This window comes from Ctenopharyngodon idella, chromosome 2 (genome assembly GCF_019924925.1).
Source record: "Ctenopharyngodon idella isolate HZGC_01 chromosome 2, HZGC01, whole genome shotgun sequence".
Classification (NCBI taxonomy): Eukaryota; Metazoa; Chordata; class Actinopteri; order Cypriniformes; family Xenocyprididae; genus Ctenopharyngodon; species Ctenopharyngodon idella.
The window spans coordinates 40,902,336-40,922,888 of record NC_067221.1 but is presented as its reverse complement, the minus strand read 5'-3'; the positions used below and the strand labels follow the sequence as shown (position 1 = coordinate 40,922,888).

Below are 20,553 nucleotides of genomic sequence, written 5' to 3'. Positions count from 1 at the left end.
GTCAAATACATTTTCAGAGGGTTTATTTAACTTATGTTCTCTGGTTGTATAAAATGCTGTTACGATTAGTTTAAGTATAAACGCGTGAACGCTGGTTTCTCATATGAAGCGCACGCAGTTATCGATTGTTGTTAGCCAATATTTCTTATTTATTTTTTTCAATTTTGTCTAGTAATATATTTTAACGATGTCCAGTGATTGACCACTGACCGATTTGCGCTTTCAAGGACGCTGTTTTGCAACTTTTTGACTTGCTTTATGCCATGACAGCTGTAACATACGAAACTGATAGGAAAACTGCTCAATGTTTATGCGATTATTGTCAGTGACAGCAGTGAATTGTTCAGAATTTTGTTCAGAAACATTAGTCTGATGTGTTATGTCAGCAGTCCGTTTGTTTACAGTTTCTTTTAAGAGAGAAAGCTGTTTTCATCATGTGACGCCATCATTGCCCACAGCAGCCCCTGCCCTTCCATTACTGTAATATCAAAAAGTATTCATATATAATTTATACATAATGCTATTTATTGCAAAAATCACATGACTGTGATCTATTGAGAATAATCAATGTGAATAATAATAATAATAATTGCAATCAAAATAATTAGTTGCAGTAATCAATCAGTAATATGATAATTTTTTATGAAAATAATGCCTCAATAAAAATATTAATGGTTCTTAATTATTTATAAATACACTTTTCCTCCTTTTTTTTTTTTTTTTTTTGACAAGCTTTAGGCTATTCACCCAAACTGGCAAGTTCATTATATTGGTAACACTTTACCAACACTTTTCTCATTAGTTAACGTTAGTTAATGCATTAACTAATAATGAGCAAAACATTTGTTACGTACAGTATTTATTAATCCTTGACAGCTATTCATTGTTAGCTCATGTTAGCTCAGGTCCATTAAATAATATTAATAGATACAACTTTTGATTTTAATAGTTTATTAGTAAACACTGAAATTAACATTAAGTAACAATGAATATACTTCTAAAGCCTTTATTAATCTTAGTTAATGATGTTTTTAACAAATGGAACCTTATTGTAAAGTGTTACCATAAATTTTTCTGTTCTTTTATTAATTTTCATTCATATTTTTGCAGCTTTCAAGTGGAAATGCTGCATATGAGAGCTTCTACAGACAGGTAAATTCATTAAACATTTACTTTCTGAAAGGAATTAACCTGTATAGAAATTTCTGGAAATTACAAATGCTTTTTGAAATGGAATCAATGAATATTATGTGCTTATAACATCGGTAATCAGTATAATATCAATATATTGGCTGATGATACTGATATTGTGTTGTTCATCTTTACTTCCTGCCATTGTAAGTGACCCTGATGGCCTGTCGTGTTTGTTGCAGGTGGATCCAGGAAATACTGGGAAAGTGGGCGCTGCAGATGCCGCTCAGTTCTTGAAGAAATCAGGGCTTTCAGACAGCACTTTGGGTCAGGTGAGACAAAACAATCACATCACTGAACATCTGAAAACCTTGAGATGCAGCGCTGGAGCTGTTGGTAGGAAATGACTGTGTGTCTTTGCCTCTCTTTACAGATCTGGGATCTGTCAGACCCTGAGAGAAAAGGTTACTTGGATAAAAAGGTAAATACCATTATTTTTCTAGTCAGAATAGGCGTTTGCAAATGATCTGGGAAAATGTGTTGGCTATAGAAATTAAAGCATTTGCTAAATTAAAGAAGCATCACAACTTGGCTTTAATGGACATAAGTTATTTACATTTGTAACAAAATATTCTCAGGCTCTGCCTTCATTATTAGTTGAAGATGAAGCTATCTGAATGAATGCAGTTGATTTGTGGAGTTTTGAGTTTAACTGCAATCTCTATTAAGGGTTTCTTCACTGCCCTGAGGCTGGTGGCTTCTGCTCAAGGAGGAAGTGATGTCAGTCTAAACAGCGTAAGCCAGAACACACCCATCCCGAAATTTGTGAGTACTGGCACTTTGGATATCTGAAATTATATTCAGTGATCCACATTTGTTCATCGGTAGATTTTATCTGAATAGCATGTGTAAAGTGAAAGATGTGTGAACATTTACTTTGTGAAAAACACCTGAATGTGTCACATCCTTAAAGGGTTAGTTCACCCAAAAATGAAAATAATGTCAATAATTACTCACCCTCATGCCGTTCCACACCCGTAAGACCTTCATTAATCTTCGGAACACAAATTAAGATATTTTTGTTGAAATCCAATGACTCAGTGAGGCCTGCATAGCCAGCAATGACATTTCCTCTCTCAAGATCCATTAATGTACTAAAAACATATTTAAATCAGTTCATGTGAGTACAGTGGTTCAATTTGAAATCGGCCATCACTATATAAGTCGTTATTTTGTTTTTTTGGTGCACCAAAAATATTCTCATCGCTTTATAATATTAATACTGAACCACTGTACTCACATGAACTGATTTAAATATGTTTTTAGTACATTAATGGATCTTGAGAGAGGAAATGTCATTGCTGGCTGTGGAGGCCTCACTGAGCCATCGGATTTCAACAAAAATATCTTAATTTGTGTTCCGAAGATGAAAGAAGGACTTACGGGTGTGGAACGGCATGAGGGTGAGTAGTAAATGACATTATTTTTATTTTTGGGTGAACTAACCCTTTAATCGCAGTTAATGTGTATGCATGCTGATTTCTGGATAAACACATCTGCTAAATCAATCCATGTAAATGTCTGTGATGCTGTGTGTGTTTTGCAGAGAGACGCCGGCAGCCCGTCCCTGAACATCACAACCTCTGCTGCTGAGTCCAGCTGGACATTGAAGGTGCAGAATTACTGGAATAAAATGAAATTTGTGATGGAAAACTTGTTTATGCGGTCTCTCAGATTCTCTCACCGTACTTCATTGTCTCTTTTCCATTGTGTTTGGCTTCACCAGCCGGAAGATAAAGCAAAGTATGATGGGATATTTGAGAGTCTGTCTCCAGTTGGTGGGCTGCTGTCAGGTGATAAAGTGAAACCAGTCCTCATGAACTCAAACCTGCCTCTCGATGTGCTCGGAAAGGTGAATGTCTGCATTACTTTGTAATTACAATAACCTCTTATTTTTTACTGATATTGTACTGATATTATGGCCATTGTTTTAAAAGTCTTGTTGGTTTAGTTAGAAACTGTAAATGCTGTTTATAAATCTAGAATTGTATTCAAGTGAAATCAGGCTTATAAACATCAAAATATCCAGTAGAAAAGATGGGTAACTGTTTAGAAAAAGAATGCACTTTTTACTTTAAAAACATACACTAAAGTTGAAAAGTTTGGGGTCACTGTAATGTTTTTTTTTTTTTTTTCCCCCTAAAGAAATAATATTTTATGAAAATATGCATTAAATTGATCAAAAGTGACAATAAAGATATTTATAATGTTAAATCCTGAAAAAAAAATCATGGTTTCCACAAAAATATGAAGCAGTAAAAACTGTTTTCAAAATTAATATTAATCGGAAATGTTTCTTGAGCAGCAAATCAGCATATCAGAATGATTTCGGAAGGATCATGTGACACTGACGTTTGAACGGTAGTGTGTATATACATAAATAAAAGTATAATAATAAAAGGTCTGATTGTTTTTTTCCAAAAATGAACAATTCAGACCTATGCAGAATATAAACATGCTAATATTTGAAATACTTTATAATGTTGTTTAGATCTTTAGTATATTAGTGAATGTTTTGTCAACTTTTATCTCTCTGTTTTGTAGATTTGGGATCTCAGTGACATTGACAAAGATGGGCACTTGGATAAAGATGAGTTTTCAGTGGTGAGTCAAATGATGCATCAAACAAATTACATTTATTAGTAGTACTTAAGGGTTAGTGAAGTGATCAAACCTTTAACACTAAGTAATAAAGTTCAGTGTGTGCATCGTCCTGCAGCGTTTGTTCTCCAGACATGAATGATTCCTCAAATCATGTGTCTTGTTGAGTTGAAGAGAGGTGTGCTGTTTCTTTACTAAACTAATTTTTATATCATGCACGCTGCTCAATGTGCAATACATATGTCTCAAAGTAGATTATAGAGTAAGTATTTGTGGATATTATAATCTGTGACAAGAGGAAACCGGCCACTTGTTGAAAAATCAGAAAGAGAAATTCCAATGCTTATTTTGTCGACAGTAAGAAAAAAGCTCACATCATTTCTTTTTGCAGGCGATGCATCTGGTTTATGCAGCCAGAGAGAAGGAGCCTATGCCATCCACCCTCCCTACAACTCTCATCCCTCCATCCAAACGTAAGAAGATTCCAGGCGCTCTCCCGGGATCAGTTCCTGTTCTTCCCTCTAGTCCATTCCTCCTGATGGAGAACCTGCGTCCCGTGCCGTCGCTTTCCAAGAGTCCTCTGGGCAGCAGCACAAATCTGTCTCCATCAAGCTCATTTAAGCGCTCCACCCCGACACCACCGCAGCCTCAAACGCTCACACAGGTGAAAACCAAGGCGGATGTGCTTGTGTAACACAACATACCTGTCCAACCACATTCTTAGCAGCTCCTGGAGAGTAGAGCTCTAGAGAGTTTACTACAAGATAATGCACAGATTTTAAAAGTGGAAGTTTGGTTGGTTGTGCTTGATTTGCTACATTTTTTTAGAAACCAACCGTAAACAACCTACAGTTCTTTCACCAAGTGAGTTAGTTTCACAGTGACTAAACCTGTACCAGAACCCAAGATATAATCTCAAACGTTCTCATTCAAATGACTTTGAGTTTAAACTTCATGAGCTGCCAGGTACCAAAAAATAGTGAACCATTTGAGATTTATAGACTGTGAAGTAAAGTCTTCAAGCCATTTGTGCAAAAGTGTGCATGTGTTTTGAAAGGAATATTCGTGCATTGCATGAACTTTTAAAATAATAGTTTGTGAAGCAGCCTTGATATCAAATGGCGTAACAACGTTGTATGTTTAATTTAGCAAGTGTCAATTATTAAAGAAGACGATCCACATATATAAAAATCAATGGGAGGAATCAAAATACTCAGTATGACAGCTGTAGTTAACATGTTGACCTGATTATTTATTTATTTTAAATACTAATTTATTATCTTATGGCATTTTTGTTGAGTTTATGAACCGAAATAAATATGAATAGAAGTCTCATAAAATTATGGTTAATAAAGAGCCTATTTTTCTTGTGCATGTGGTATTTTCCTTGGAAAATTATTAACTGCGCTATATATTGCACTATTAACCTAGTGAAAAAGAAACATACTAAAATGTTTTTAAAATACCTTTATTTCATGCTAAGTATACTACATAAACATTTAAATATTTATGTACTTAATAAAAATACCCTACAGTTGTACTTTTGGTATACTAAACTGGTATACTTAAAGTCTGCTAAATTGGAACAAAATAATCTAAATAATAATCTAATAACCTAAATAATCAAAACAAAATCCCATTAACTATTAACCCAACCTCTAAACTGCCTACCAGAAAGAAAAATGCAGAAACAAAACCGAAACGACACCCTAAATAAACTACGCTGACTAAAAATGAGAAAATACAGTTAATGGCGAATACCCTTCTACTAACAAACACACACACAAAAAAGCTACCTACCGTTGTTACAAAGATACTTAGAAGGTCAACAATCAACAGAGTTATTTACTATTGACTTATAAGATCAGCAAACAGTAGAATTGTATAAAACAAAGAGACAACTACTTAAAATTAAATAAAGAATTAAAATTCGAGTGGTTAGTTACGACACACCGCGTTTGTCTCTGATCAGCATGTAGCAAGAACATCACACATACACACCTGCACTTGAATACTAGCGCTGAAACTGTGCATTCTCTTAAACTGAACTAATAGTGCAGTAATACATCATCAACAACAACAAAGAAAGATGTGTTGACTTGGAAACCACCGAACAAACATTAACGTGCAATCTTGGCTAGCTTTTATATCCTTAATTGTGCTGAAGTAGTGCTGAGGTTCAACTAAAGATATACTGTATATTTGATTGTGCTAAAGTGGAACTATTACAAGTATTCTTTAGATTCACTTTAATTATCTTGCATTTAAAGACTGATATTATTCAAAGTTCATACAATCTGTATTAATATTGACAATGAAACACATTTTAGGCTTAATATTAAGAAATGTGCATTATTCACAAGTAGTACTCCAAATAAAGTTTAATTATAATTTTTATATCAGTAAGTCTCAAGCGATATGTCAGTAAATATGTTAATGTATTTGAACTGTACTTAGTATGAAATAAATGTATTTTAAATATATTACTTTACTAGGGAATATTTAGCCTATACATAAAATATCTTTATTAATAATCTGTATAGTATCTTTATTCTGTTAATTTTTTTTATTTCTTAAAAAATGAAACATGAAATGCACACATTTTTATCAAACATCCTCAATATAAGTATCCAAATCCTTCTAGAACATGCTTGACTTTAAAACAAAACCTAGATTTGACATTTGACAGTATGATATGACATTGTTCCGCCAAACTACTTCTCACCTTTACTTTCTATTGGTTTAGACTAGAGGATTCTTTCTTCAAATAACCCCCTTTCAGAATCCCTGTTTCAGAAAATAGTAAAACGGAGAACGCGTCATCTATAAACACATCTGAGGCGCATGTCAGCGGACGGTCATGGTGCGAAAGTGAAAAGGCTTGAGTCAGCGCACGAGTGCCGCGTTGAGTTCTTTTTCGCAGCTTATTGCACTTAATAGTGTTCTGTGCTTTTTCTCATTCATGCATGTTTCTTTATCACTCTAGTGTGTCAAACTTTAAGCAGTAGCTACTTGTATTTACACAACCCGATATGCATTAAATGGCTGTCGTTTTGTCACCATGAAAGATGCAGCGCATATGAGTGGGGAAAAAAGTGTGCCTGCAGGGAGTGGAAGCAGAGCGCTGCAATATTACACACAACAAACTTTCACTTCACATAAACAAATAGCTCCGTCTCACACACATGCAAAACTGTCGCACAGTACAACCCTGAAATTGACTGAATGCATTGCCAAAAAGAACTTTGATTGTGTAAATAAATCCAGTTATTTAGCATTTTTATCTGTATTTTTATTCAAAATAATTGCATTTACATATTAATGCCATTTCATCATCAACATAGTTGAAGCGAATGGCACATTCAATTGCTCCTGGGAAGTTTGTACTTATAAGTTGGGAAGTCATAATTACGACGTTAGATGTGTTAAAATTACTTTGGTTGGAGCAAGATGGTACCTTTTTCTGCATAAAATTCAACAAGGTTTTTTAATTCTACATTCTACAAAAAGATAAATAATGTGCATTGGGTATGTTTTTACTTTTATAAATTAGGTGTAAATCGAATATATTTTATCATAATTGTACAATACTATGGTAGTTTGTACATGCAACTCAGATAGTTTTATTGTAAATGAAAAAATAATAATTTATTTAACAAATTTATCATTAATACAGATGCATTCCGACATGTTTTCTCATTGACACCCCCAACTTGGAAACTTCCAGCGTTTCCCACTTGTAATTATGACTTTGTGGGGACATACATGCAGTATACATTTGCAAGAAATAAGATGAATCAAATGCGATTCTAAACATTTCATAAATGTGTTTTGCAGCCTTCCTCAGATCACTGGGTGGTGCCAGCGGATGACAGAGAGCAGTACGAGGAGATCTTTGATCTGGCAGACTCTGATTTTGATGGGATGGTTGGAGGAGGTGAGGTGAAGGATATCTTCATGAACTCTCGGCTGCCTCAGAGCGTCCTGGCACACATATGGTGAGATTAAACAGTGAAATGCAGTGGTATTTCTAAGTAAAGTCACCCACAGCCTTTTTAAAACCATGCTTGAGCTTGCAAAATGAACCTTTTGTGTTCTTCCATTAGTCCAAAAGCAGTAGGATTTATGATAATGTGATGCACGTTATCTATCTTTCATGCTTTTGTGTTCATAGAAGCATAACGATGTCTGTTGTTTTGGTGTGCAGGTCACTGGCGGACACTCAACGTACCGGCAAACTCACCAAAGAGCAGTTCTGTCTGGCGATGCACCTGATTCAGGAGAAAGTTAAAGGAGTGGACCCTCCTCAGAGTCTGACCCCTGACATGATACCACCGTCAGAGAGAGGGGTCGCCAGCACACCTGTGAGTGGCCTCAAAGACTCCTAATTTGTTATGATAATATTTTGCTAACACTTACAAAAGCTGCGTTTCCTTTACCCTTCAAATTGTGCAAATTGAAATTGCGAATTGTAAATACGCCCAATTTCGCAAAAACTCCCATATATCGCAAAAAAGTTTTTACGTTCACATGAGTTGGTTTTCAGGCAGTTCGAAAAAGGAATATTTCGCAAAACTGCAATGGAAACCGTTTTTTTCGCACCAAGTTTGGTGCATATAGCCTGGCATACACCTGTGGACAGTGGTTTTGCTAACCCCAAATGTCTCAGCCACTGCCTTGTACTCTGCACAGGTAGCCAGTTTATAAACAGCTATGGCTATGCGTTTATTTGTAGAATATGGCTCCCTTGGGCATGATGCAGCAGGCGCTACAAGAGGCCCTATTGCATTGCACAACTTAAAAAAAGGTTGATCTGTTCATCCAGAAATTCTGAATCCACAGTTCCTCTGTGAAAACGGGTACTATAACCTCCAAAAAACACCTCATACATGGCCGCTCCCATGTATAAGGGGCTTTCCTTGCATCAATGCTTGGATAACACACCTGGCTAGTGTGGTGGCTGCGATATACGTAAACCTACCAACATCTGTCGCCGTGATTTTTGGAATTACATTTTAGTCGCTTAACATCGGTTAGTGGAAACACCATCATTTCACAATAGTTTTTTGTCGATATTTAGAAAATATCGCGAAAGTTTTGCGCAAATTTGTAATGGAAACCAGGCCAATAAGGTCCCATTAGTTAATGCATTAATATTAACTAACAATGAGCAATACATTTGTTATAGTATTCATTCATCTTTGTTAATGTTAATAAAAATACAACTGTTCATTGCTAGTTCATGTTAGCTCAGGTTGTATCTGTTTATCTAGTTAACAAATTGAACCTTATACTAAAGTGTTACCAATATTCGGATATTATTTATAAGGTGAGTACACTGGGACAAATTTTGTTTCAGTCCCTAAAATGTTTCAGTAACACTTTTTTCATTTGTTAACCTAGGTTATGGATTATTTAACATGAACTAACAATGAACAATATATATTTTTTAAAAAATTAATCTTTGTTAATGTTAGTAGAAGCATAATTATTAATTGTTTGTTCATGTTAGTTCACAGTGCATTAACTAATGTGAACAGATGCAATATTAGATTTTACGAATGAATTAGTAAATGTTGCAATTAACATTAACTTAGATTAATAAATGCTGACAGAAGTGTTGTTCATGTTAACTAATTTAGTGAACAAATGTTACCAGTGTTTCATTTATTACATAAGATGTGGTAATGCATATTTTTAATAATCCAGATTATTCAGTGCTTTACAAATGAAAGGTACTTTATCTGATTGGACTATTTTATTTTTTATTTGTTTCTTAATGATCCAGATCCTCTCTGGATTCACACCGTCAGTCATGTCTGAATTGACCCCGTTGACCAGTCTGGGCAGGGTAAGTGAGTAAGACACATCTGTGATGCGTTTCCTGTGGGAAGAAGCTTCATTGATTGAATAAATTGTGTTCTTAGGTTCCTTTTAACATAATCTGGTTTGATTTCTGATGACACATTTGCAGGTTCAATTGCATTTCTCAATCCCATTCTTCCTCTCTCTCTACATTCCTGTCAACTTGATACTATCCCATTAATCAAGGCAAAAATACACCGTTAATATATTTTATAATGTTTTTCAAATTACAACAGAATATGTTTTATTCAATAGGATTTGATTGGTTCATGAAAAGTGGGCTGTAATATTGGTTTATATTATTTTTCCTTGCCTGCATGGTCTTGGTTACATCTTTCGAAAAATAATTTTTAAAAACATTATACAAACAAATTTTAATTTTCTTGCACTGACGAATCATTTACAGACCAAAAACATTTTATTCAGAAGGTAAATTTAGTCTTTATGTTGCTGTGAGGTCTGTCTTTATGTTCAGGCAATGAGAACGCCACCTAGTGCTCATGGATGAGCACTGCATAATTACACACAGTCATCTAGATGAGAGAATATGACTGTCTCTTACATAACGTGATTTTTCCAGGACAGCAGCAGTTCTGTTGGGTTGGTTGAGCTGACGGGAAGCAAGGATCTTGATGACATCAACCAGGAAATCTCCCAGCTGCAGAGGTCAGAGAGTTTATAGATGGCGAATTATATGCTACGCATAACCACATATCTTGCATTCTGCTAATTACTTATTACATTTTACTCTGTTTGCTTTTTACTATTTTCATATTTTTTTGTGCATTGCTTGCTTCATAGTGAAAAACGCTTATTAGAGACAGAAATCAGACAGAAAGAAGAAGTCCTGCGACAGAAGAACAGTGAAGTCCAGGTAAGGCTGGTCTGTACATTGTACATATATATATATATTTTTATTTACATATAACAAATAACATTGTACAGTTATAATTACGACAATATATTAAAATGATATGATAACAAATACCACTTTACAATATGTTTTTATACAGCTAAAATAACTGTAAGTGAAAGACAACCTAAGCCTCGTACATTCAGGTTACAAATAGCTCTTACGTTAATAATAAGGTGGATAAAATAATGGTTCTGTGCAGGAGGTGCAGAGAGACCTGGAGCGTGAAAATGTCGGTCTTCAGGAGTTGGAGCACCAGAAACGGGGCGCTCAGGATCGACTCAGTGAGATGGAGCAACAGAGAGCCAAGCTGGAAACAACGCTGGACGAGATCAAGAACAAATGGCAGGAGGAGAACACTAAGGTGAGTCTCGCTCTGATTTGAGTTGACATAGAAGACAGAGTCATTAGCAGATATATTGTAATGTTGACGCATATTCGATATAATCTAAATTAACATTAAAAAAGCATACTGTCAGTCAGACTGCTTATTGATTTGACCACACTCACACTGCTGGATGAGAACAAAACATCCTTTGGCGGGACAAAGATTCATTTTGGTGGTAGCCAAAATATTTTCAATGCAGGATAAACCCTGATATATATATATATATATATATTAAGAGTTTGGTTCCAAAACGCGATAAACGCCATTTTTAAAAAAAATTGAGTTTCCGCCAAAATCAGTATTGTATCTGGTCGGTATTGAAAAGTCATTTATTAATTTTGCACAAAACGCGATATCCGTCATGTTATTCTGTCATGTTTTCTCACTTTCTTTCCAAAACGCGACAAACACCAGTCTCCCTTCTCTGCAGAATGCGATATATCCACTCAACCAATCACAGCACACCATTCCACGCATTGTAAAAAGTAATTTCGGCACTCTGAATACACCCGGCATCCTAGTTTTCCTTATCTGCTTTGTATTTTTTGATCAACAAAAACAGAAAAATGAATAATTTTGACGGCATTGATGAACCTGTGGTGGTTTCTGCAGTGGGGAAGAAACGCAAGTCGTCGAAATGTAATCATTTATGTGAGGAGATTAAGAAGATGAGGCACTCGAGTTGGGAGGAGGAAAAATGCCGGCTGTTGTTTGTTCCACGACAGCATCAAACTTCTGTCACGGTCCCCAAAACTGAATCATGAACAGTTTTTAAAAGCCGTTTTTAATACCAATGTACTCGGCAAATGTGTTTATTTTATCCGGGCAGTGGCGCCAGTTACTCTTTAATCGGTAATGACAAACGGAGACATAATTCATTTATAACATTAACAAGATGACTCGTTGAATTCATTTTGGAAGCGACGGCTGAATGTATTTTTAGTCAAATGCCTGTATATAAGATTAGTATTGACAAAGTTCAGAGGCTGTCATATATGTGAATCAACTTACTTTGTTGTGTATTTTCAATATGAAAAATAACTTTTATATTGATGGATTAATTGCATTTTGAAAAAAAAAGTATCATGGATTTATTGCATTTTGGGAAACAAATAATCCGTTTTTATAATAAACCTTTGAAAATCAAAATCTAGATTTGAATTTATGTTTTTATAACCAAAAGATGCTATGTGAAAGTTTGAAACAGGAAAGGGTGGTTTTCATCTTGCCGCTTTCTTGGTAAAGAAAACATATTTTTACTCCATTTTGATTAATTATAATTTTGATTTAATCCATTTTGATTAATTTGAGTAAAAATGTGTTTTCTTTACCAAGAAAGCGGCAAGATGAAAACCACCCCTATATATATATATATATATATATATATATATGACTTGGCTAGACAGTCTAGCAGTTTAGCAGTTTATCACGTGAACCACATTTTATGCTGAAAATCCAAAGTCTGACTCATCTGAAACTTGCGTGATGATTCTTTATATAAATGACTGAATAATTGTCATCTTTTTACTCTGTGTGTGTGTGTGTAGATCACATCGCTGCAGACTCAGATCGTGTCTCAGGAGTCAGACATGCAGACGCAGGAGAAGGAGATGAGCAGAACGAAGACGGACCTGTACTGTCTTGAACAAGAGGAGCAGCGTCTGGAAGAGAGTCTGCGTGCTGGAAAAGCCAAGCTAGACAGCATCCTCAAACTGCTCAAAACATCTCAGGACGAGATGGACCAGGTCACAAACACCACCATGTATCCGTTGCATATTTATCAAGTTGTTTTTACTAGGTGCCGTTTAGATCATTCAAGGTTTACATGTGAGTTGCGACTAGGGATGCACCGATACCATTTTTTTTTTTTAGAACCCATCCGATACCAAAAATTCTGTTTCGATACCAGCACAATTTTTTTTTTTGTTAAATCAATGTAGAATTTCTATACCTCTGTTAAACACAATGTCATTATAAAGAAAAACAACAAATGAAAAAAAAATATATAATCATAATCTATGACAAAAACACTATTAAACTAGGTTAGTGGATAATTCAGCAGCAAAAGTTACTGTAGAAAAATCACGAGTGCACAATAATTGTATAAAATCTAAACATTTAGTGAAAAAAAACATTATTTAGTGGGGAACAACTAAAAGTGAATGTGTAGCACTAAATCTGGTAAAATGTTACACATTGCTCTTTGTATTGTTGAAAAATACATTAATGAAAAACAAGTAAAGACATTTTTATATAATATACTAAATACTATAAAATACTATTAAAAAAAAAGTATCACCTGAATGTATTTTAGAATGAATTTTTGTCCCATTTCTGCATATCAAAATACACCTTGCATTGCATGATGTAAAAAATTCCCCATTAATGAAATAATTTTTGCTACCCCAGGGCCTAGAGACATGTGATTTACTGATGTGTGTGTGTAATGTTCTAAACTTCTTATTGGAAGTACATGACATTTCAGTTGTGATCATGTTCCCTCAGACACGCAGTGAGCTCAGCGAGATACAGGACACCCAGCGGGAACTTAATAAGACAATCGAGCGCTACAGCAAAGCTCTCAACGACGGCGTGACCAGCCTGTCCGAACTGGACCAGCTCATCGCTGAGGAGAGCTCCAGCATCGATGGCAAGGTCAGGAGTCATGGCATGTTTCAGAAATGTCTTGATCGTGTTGTTGTGTGGTTTTTAAATGCACCTGATTTTGAGAGATACAGGTGTACGGATCTGTGTGCAGAACTTTAAGTAGATTTTCAAGGTTGTTTCAACTTCAGATTGTCTCCTCCTGTTGGTCTTGAGCGAAACCACGCAAAAAGTAACCAAGTTTTTTTTAAGCTGGTCGTAAAATTAGTATGAAGGGGTGAAATCAAAATTTTCCTTGATCTTTGTATCATTAAAACATCTTGTAAGTTTCAGAGCTTAAAATGTCCTCCTCATTATAATCAAAGCATTTATTTAAACAAGCTCCAAAAATGGCCCGTTTTGATATTTGGTGACATTTGACGTCACATGGGCATATGCATTTGCATATGCCTGCCTTCAGAGCAAGACATCAACGAATAGTTTTACATCATTGCATCATAGGCCCCGCCCACTGACATTTTATATGTTCTGTTTTCATTATAATTTTTTAAGTATCTTTCACTTATTTTTATTTCAGGATTAGTAATTTTATTATTTAAACTTCAGCTTATTTCATTTAAGTTAGTTGCCAAGGCAATATTTCTGATTTTGTAAAAAAAATAAAATAAATAAATAATAATATAGTTAAAAATAATATAGATCATCTAATATTTATATTTTATTTATTTATTTTTTATCAACTAATGAAAATGATTTTTAATAGTTTTAGTTAACAATATCAACATGGTCGTTGACTAAAATGATATGCCATTTTGGAATAAATTTAATGAATAATGAAGAAATATTGATTACATTTAAAGAATAATTTGTCAAGACAAAAACTGTGACTGATTTCCATTAAACAGGCCTCATGGAAAACCTAGAATTTTTAAATTACGATTTCCAGCCATGGACAAAAAACATGGACATTTAATCAAGAAAACTATAAAATATGTAATTGGCTAAAAATCTCTTTGTGAAATGATTTTTCCTCCTGGTAAAGTCATAGTCAAAAGGTTTGGAAACTCTGTTTATTGGTGTATTTACTGTAAACATGTTTCTCGTTTGTTTTTACAAATCGAGGGGTAAAAACAAAGCCTTTTACTAAGTGCCTTAGTAAAAACAAAGGTTAATACTGATCATTTTAACTTTTAGAAATCACCTTTACACTAATACACCTTTATTGAAAGTATTTGCAAGTTGTACTGAAAGTTGAATAATCCTTATTACTTATCTTATTACTTTTTCAGTCATGTAACTTTAGCTTGGCCTTCCTTCAAAAGGTTAAAGAGGAACCACGTGTCACCACGCACACATCCGTCAGAGTGCCTTTACTCTTGTTATTGTTAACGTAATTATGCCACACACTGGCCCGCTGTCAAACAGTCAAACAGCTCACTCTTTCCTCAAAAGAGAGCCGTCTCTGACGTCTGACATCAGAAGATCCAGCACAGGAAATGAGGACGCGGCCCGGCGGCCTATAGAGCTGAACGATGCCCTCTTCATACTCATTACAATGATAATATTTTCCCCGCAGTCAGAGGAGGAGAGCAAACATGAGCTGAATGCTGTGTGTGTTTCAGGAGGATTCGTTGGTTAAGTCCAGGATGGCCATGTTTAACAGTTCCAGCTCTCAAGGCCTGAACGCAGACCCCTTCCAGAGCGAAGACCCATTCAAAAGTGACCCCTTCAGTAAAGGTGGGCTTCTCTCTTCCTTAATACATCTAGCAATTCAGTGCACACTCAGTGGGACTGAAAGATATCATTGTTACTAACTCTAACTAGTTCCCAAATGATTAACTGATTCATTGAAAGTGTTCCCTGAAGTGTCTGTGTAGCATTGATTTCTTTTCTGAAACAGTGTTTAATGAAATCCTGCTGTTTAAATGTTATTTTATACATTTAAATAACAAACTTCATTCATTCAATCATTCATATATGAATGATTGAATGAATGAAGTTTGTTATTTAAATGTATAAAATAACATTTAAACAGCAGGATTAAATTCATTATAATTAAATTCATTAAATTCATTTTTTATATATATATATATATATATATCTTTAATAATTTAAATTATCTTTAATCAATTAATTAATTTATTATTATTATTTTTTAAATCATTTAATTTAATTATTAATAATAATTTGATTTATTTCTAATTTATTTATTTTTAATAATTTGATTTATTTTCAATTAATATTTATAATGAATTCATTTATTTATTTTTTAGTTATTTTATACAGTTAACCCTTTAAGACCAGATGGAGCGCCCGCGCTCCTGTTTGCGTGTCTCTCTTTAAGAGCCCATAAATACTGAACCCATATAGGTAGCACAAAAATTCTTTTTGCATACAAAACCAGAGACTTTACACGTTCAGATCTAGCCTCCAACATGCTCCTGTTGCATTGTTTTCACCCTCTAATCTGTCTGAGTAATATGCGTTTACAACAAAAACAACACAGCCGTTAACTGAATACAAATATGTAGATTTCACGTGCTCATAACTTCATGAAAAATGCATAGATCATAGAAAATGGCACATCATTATTTAAAGCAGATTCTCACGATTACAATGAACCCAAAATACATATTATATTATCATATACATAATGCATCTAAACTTTTTGAAAAACTCCTAACGAGTGCTGAGAAGTGCCTCTAAACCGGAGTTTACCGCCCGTGGGCGCCATCTAGCTGCGCAAAAATGAATAAGACTTTATTCAACTATACTTTATGCTATCACCACAAAATTTAAACCAGATGCAGCTCACATGTAGGGGAGCATCACCAAAAAAGAATTTTTCTCCGATCTTATTGCCTTCTTGAGTTATTCCATGTCAAATTAAAAAAAAGTTAAAAATTATAACAAAAATTATATATATTTTTTGTCTTTTATCAGCAGTTTCTCAGCATGACAATGTCCAAATGTAATGTAATTTATATTTTCTAAAAATTTAAAAAGTGTTCTATCAAATGATATCTACCTTTTGACTCTCCTTGCTTAATTTTTGAAGTTATGAGTCTTTACTTTTGTGAATGTCGCTCAGAAAAAAAAACTCAAAAAAAGCCTTCAGGTTTTAAAGGGTTAAATAACAAACAAACTTATTTATTTATTCATGTATTTATTTATTCATACATTAATATATTTATCTTTAATAATTTGATTTATTTTAATGAATTCATTTATTTATTATTGATCATTTAATTTATTTATAATGAATTCATTATTTATTAATTTATTTATAATTAGTAGTGTTTGCTGAGGCAAGCATCTCTATTACTATAGTTTAGACTTATGGATTTGAACAAACCCTGCATCCAAAATATTAAACTTCTAGCATTATTTGAACTTTGATATTTTATCTAAATGCAATGACAGACATTTAAGCGTGACTTGCCTTGTTTAGGCCACTGGGTGTAAATAAGAAGTACTTATGAAATGGTTTCTGAATGATTTAAAAAAAAAAAAAAAAGTTGTAGGGTTTCTGTGTTTTGACATTTGTGTGAATTATTGTTTTCTAGCTGATCCGTTTGGAGGAGATCCGTTCCAACAGAACGACCCCTTCAAAGACCCGTTCGCTAATTCTGATCCCTTTGGTGAAAGTTCCTCAAGTCAATTCAAGGTAAAAAAAAAAAAAAAAAAAAAAAAAAAAACCTTTATTTATTTATTATTTATATTATTATATATTAACAAAATTATTATTATTTCACTCTTTTGTTTCTTTTTTTTTTTTTTTTTTTTTTTTACATGCCCCCTAAATAAAAAGTCAACCAAAAAAAAAAAAAAAAAAAACATTTGTAGATGTAAATTTACATTTTCAGATTAGGGTTTTTTTTGCATTTAAAACATTAAATAGTTCCCGGAGTAAATTCTTATCCTGGAGGGCTTGCATGTGGCAGCATGTGAGCTGATATTTTGGGTAATGTGGTGAGAAGCATGTCATGTTGTAATTTGCCAGATACTTTACCTCTTACAGTTAGTGCTCTGTCATTCCCATAATGCCCTGTGGTTTCTATCTCGCTCTTTCTCTCTTCCCCACAGGCCAGTCCCTTCAGCAGAAGAATCAGCCAGAAGTCGAGGAGTCCCAAACCTAAAGATTCAGGTATGGTATAGTGTTTATTTGGTTGGTTCTGGATGTTCAGCCAGAGTCCTCATCTTCCATCATTCATCAAACAGATCACAGTGTCCAAGAAATCAGCATACCAATGGATTGCTTATAGATGACTCATTAAACTAGACTAGTATTCAAAATACTCTACTGGTCAAAAGTTTAGAATAATAATTTTTTTTTAATGTTTTTTAAAGAAGTCTCTTATGTTCACCAACACTGCATTTATTTAATCAAAAACACAGTAAAAAATTCTCTTAGAATATATTTTGAAATGTAATTTATTCCTGTGATCAAAGCTGAATGTGACACTGAAGACTGGAGTAATGATGCTGAAAATTCAGCTTTGATCACAGGAATAAATTACATTTAACATTATATTCACATAGAAAACAGCTATTTTAAATTGTAATAATATTTCACATTTTTTACTGTATTTCTGATCAAATGAATCCAGCCTTGGTGAGCATAAGAGACTTATTTAAAAAAAAATATATATATATATATATTCTAATCTTTTTGACCAGTAGTGTCAAAAGGTTATTTGAAGCATCAAACAAATTATGTATCTGTTTTAGAGATAAAATATTGCAAGTGGAAATGTTGCGCCACATAGACAAAGAGTTGTTTGTTGTTGTTCATCTTCTCCTTATCTTCATCTGTTAAAGGAAGCTAGCAGGTCTTCTTAGTACTGGAGTGATGCATGTTTCAGTGAGTAGATCAAAGATAGAGCCGTAAGAACCTGCAAAAACACAAATGCTTTAGCAGTAAATAAAGACGGTAAACTAATTCTGTCTGTGCATTCCTAATTATAACCATACAGTGTCATGATGCAGCTGCAACTGAGGCCTGCTAGTTTTTAACAACAAAGGAAAAAGCCAATTTCTGATTGGACACTGAAATAACTGTTACGTTCAGAGGAATCGTGGTGGTAAAAGCTCTTACATTTACACTGAAGGCTTCGCTAAACCATACAGAATGTATTATCTAATGAAAAACAGCTACGTTTCATAATTTTATTTTTTAAAAGGTAGCGGCCAGCTTTATTTTGAGGCACTGCCTCAATTTCCTACGGAGTCATTCTATTAATAGCGCATTTATGTACACGTTTAGCTACAGGGCCTTCCGAAAATAGTCCCATCCAAACAGGGAATTCTTTGTTGCTGAATGTAATGGAAAAGTCTGAGTGTCAGGACGGTGCTGCTGGAATCAGACAGCAGCTGTCTTCTCTCTCACTCTCTGTTTCTGCTCTGGTCTTGTTTTTCTCACATCCACCTCACACGGTGAACAGGTAAGCTCTTTCTGCGCGTCCCGTCGGAGGAAGCGGGGTTAATTTATGGGAAACACGCAGACTGACGTGCTCCTGAAATAACTCATTTTACGGGAACACTAGAGAGTGTGTTCTGAGCTGTTAGTGGTCTCACACTTACAGATGCTTGCAGGAAACTCACACGCGTTTTACTAGCTCAGCTTTCTCACAGCAAACAGACCGACTTACAATAGCTCGTCTTTTTTCGCTCTTCATTACACGCGTCTTAAATAAACATGGTTTTCTGTGTTCATAATTGGGTCATTCCTGTAATGAACCTTTTGAACTCTGTTGTAGCTTTTAAATTGATCAAAAAGTGACAGTAAAGACATTTATGATTTATATTTCAAATAAATGCTGTTGTTTTGATCTTTCTATTCATCAAAGAATCCTGAAAAAAATGTTTTCAACACAGATAATAATTAGAAACGTTTCTTGAGCAGCAAATCATCATACTAGAATGATTTCTGAAGGATCGTGTGACACTGAAAACTGGAGTATGGATGCTAAAAATTCAGCTTATTAAAATTGAAATCATATTTCACTGTTTTTACTGTATTTTTGATCCATGCATCCTTGTACATGAGCATTAAAAATCACACTGACCCCAAACTTTTGAAACTTTTGGTTGTATATAATTATTAGATTTATTATTTACAGGATGAAAATAAACAGACTGGAAATAAAGAGAGAATTAAAATTTAGATTGTTAAACTAGCTGGTGTAATTTGATCAAACATGATGAATGTTTTAGAGACACAAATCAGCTAACAACACAAAACAACATCCCATAATTCATTAGATCTGTTGACAGCACTTAATGATGGATTTCCCTCTAAAATGATGTCACTTCCTACTAGAGGATGATGTCATTTAAGGAACTGGCTTTTGTTAAAACACTATTGTCAAGAAAACTTTAAAACATTCTGAAGAAACAAATAAAGAAATATCTTGAATATTTCTATGTTTTGAACAAATGGATCCTATAGAAGTTGCACCGGTGATTTTTATTTATTTTAACTCACTTTATTTACACATAAGATGGTGACAAGCAAATGTAATTCAGAGTAGGAATGGCCCAACTATACAACTCTTTCATGCACAGTAAACCTTCATAACGTCGTCATTAGTTAATCAGAAACACACGTCACGCTGCAGATGGAAAACAAAATGTGCACTTTTCAGGAGCTGAAAAGTCATGGAAAATGAGAAACACTGGCCACATACAAGCCGCTCTCTTAAAATAGCACCTGTGCTGTGCCCCATCTCTTCAGTAAAAGGACATAACTGAGTATTTGCAGTGGGTTGAAACGTTGTGGGTTATTACGGCCCGTGTTACTGGATGTTTCCATCAAATCCATCAATTTGCTTGTGCTTTCTCTCTTTCATAAACAGATCCATTTGCTGCGTCAGACCCGTTCAGTAGCGACTCTTTTGGAGGGAAAGGTGGTTTTGCTGATTTTTCTCAAATGTCAAAGGTATGTTCAAGAGTTTTTCAAAAAAGAAATCTACAGTAGTTCATTCGGATC

The 20,553-nt window shown here is 34.3% G+C and overlaps 1 protein-coding gene across 3 annotated transcripts in view; it reads left to right on the top strand.

Moving 5' to 3' along the window:
* Positions 1-20,553, top strand: part of eps15l1b (epidermal growth factor receptor pathway substrate 15-like 1b) — a 38,859-nt gene that overhangs the window by 140 nt on the left and 18,166 nt on the right. For all 3 annotated transcript variants that reach the window (XM_051863665.1, XM_051863655.1, XM_051863672.1), the window contains exons 2-21: positions 1,111-1,152; positions 1,374-1,463; positions 1,565-1,612; positions 1,861-1,956; positions 2,738-2,803; positions 2,918-3,043; positions 3,736-3,795; positions 4,184-4,456; positions 7,630-7,790; positions 8,000-8,156; positions 9,581-9,643; positions 10,238-10,323; positions 10,459-10,531; positions 10,773-10,934; positions 12,506-12,703; positions 13,464-13,613; positions 15,185-15,299; positions 17,129-17,229; positions 17,649-17,709; positions 20,420-20,502. In XM_051863665.1, the coding sequence (XP_051719625.1) occupies positions 1,111-1,152; positions 1,374-1,463; positions 1,565-1,612; positions 1,861-1,956; positions 2,738-2,803; positions 2,918-3,043; positions 3,736-3,795; positions 4,184-4,456; positions 7,630-7,790; positions 8,000-8,156; positions 9,581-9,643; positions 10,238-10,323; positions 10,459-10,531; positions 10,773-10,934; positions 12,506-12,703; positions 13,464-13,613; positions 15,185-15,299; positions 17,129-17,229; positions 17,649-17,709; positions 20,420-20,502 (2,211 nt within the window). The remainder of the gene's footprint in view (positions 1-1,110; positions 1,153-1,373; positions 1,464-1,564; positions 1,613-1,860; positions 1,957-2,737; positions 2,804-2,917; positions 3,044-3,735; positions 3,796-4,183; positions 4,457-7,629; positions 7,791-7,999; positions 8,157-9,580; positions 9,644-10,237; positions 10,324-10,458; positions 10,532-10,772; positions 10,935-12,505; positions 12,704-13,463; positions 13,614-15,184; positions 15,300-17,128; positions 17,230-17,648; positions 17,710-20,419; positions 20,503-20,553) is intronic.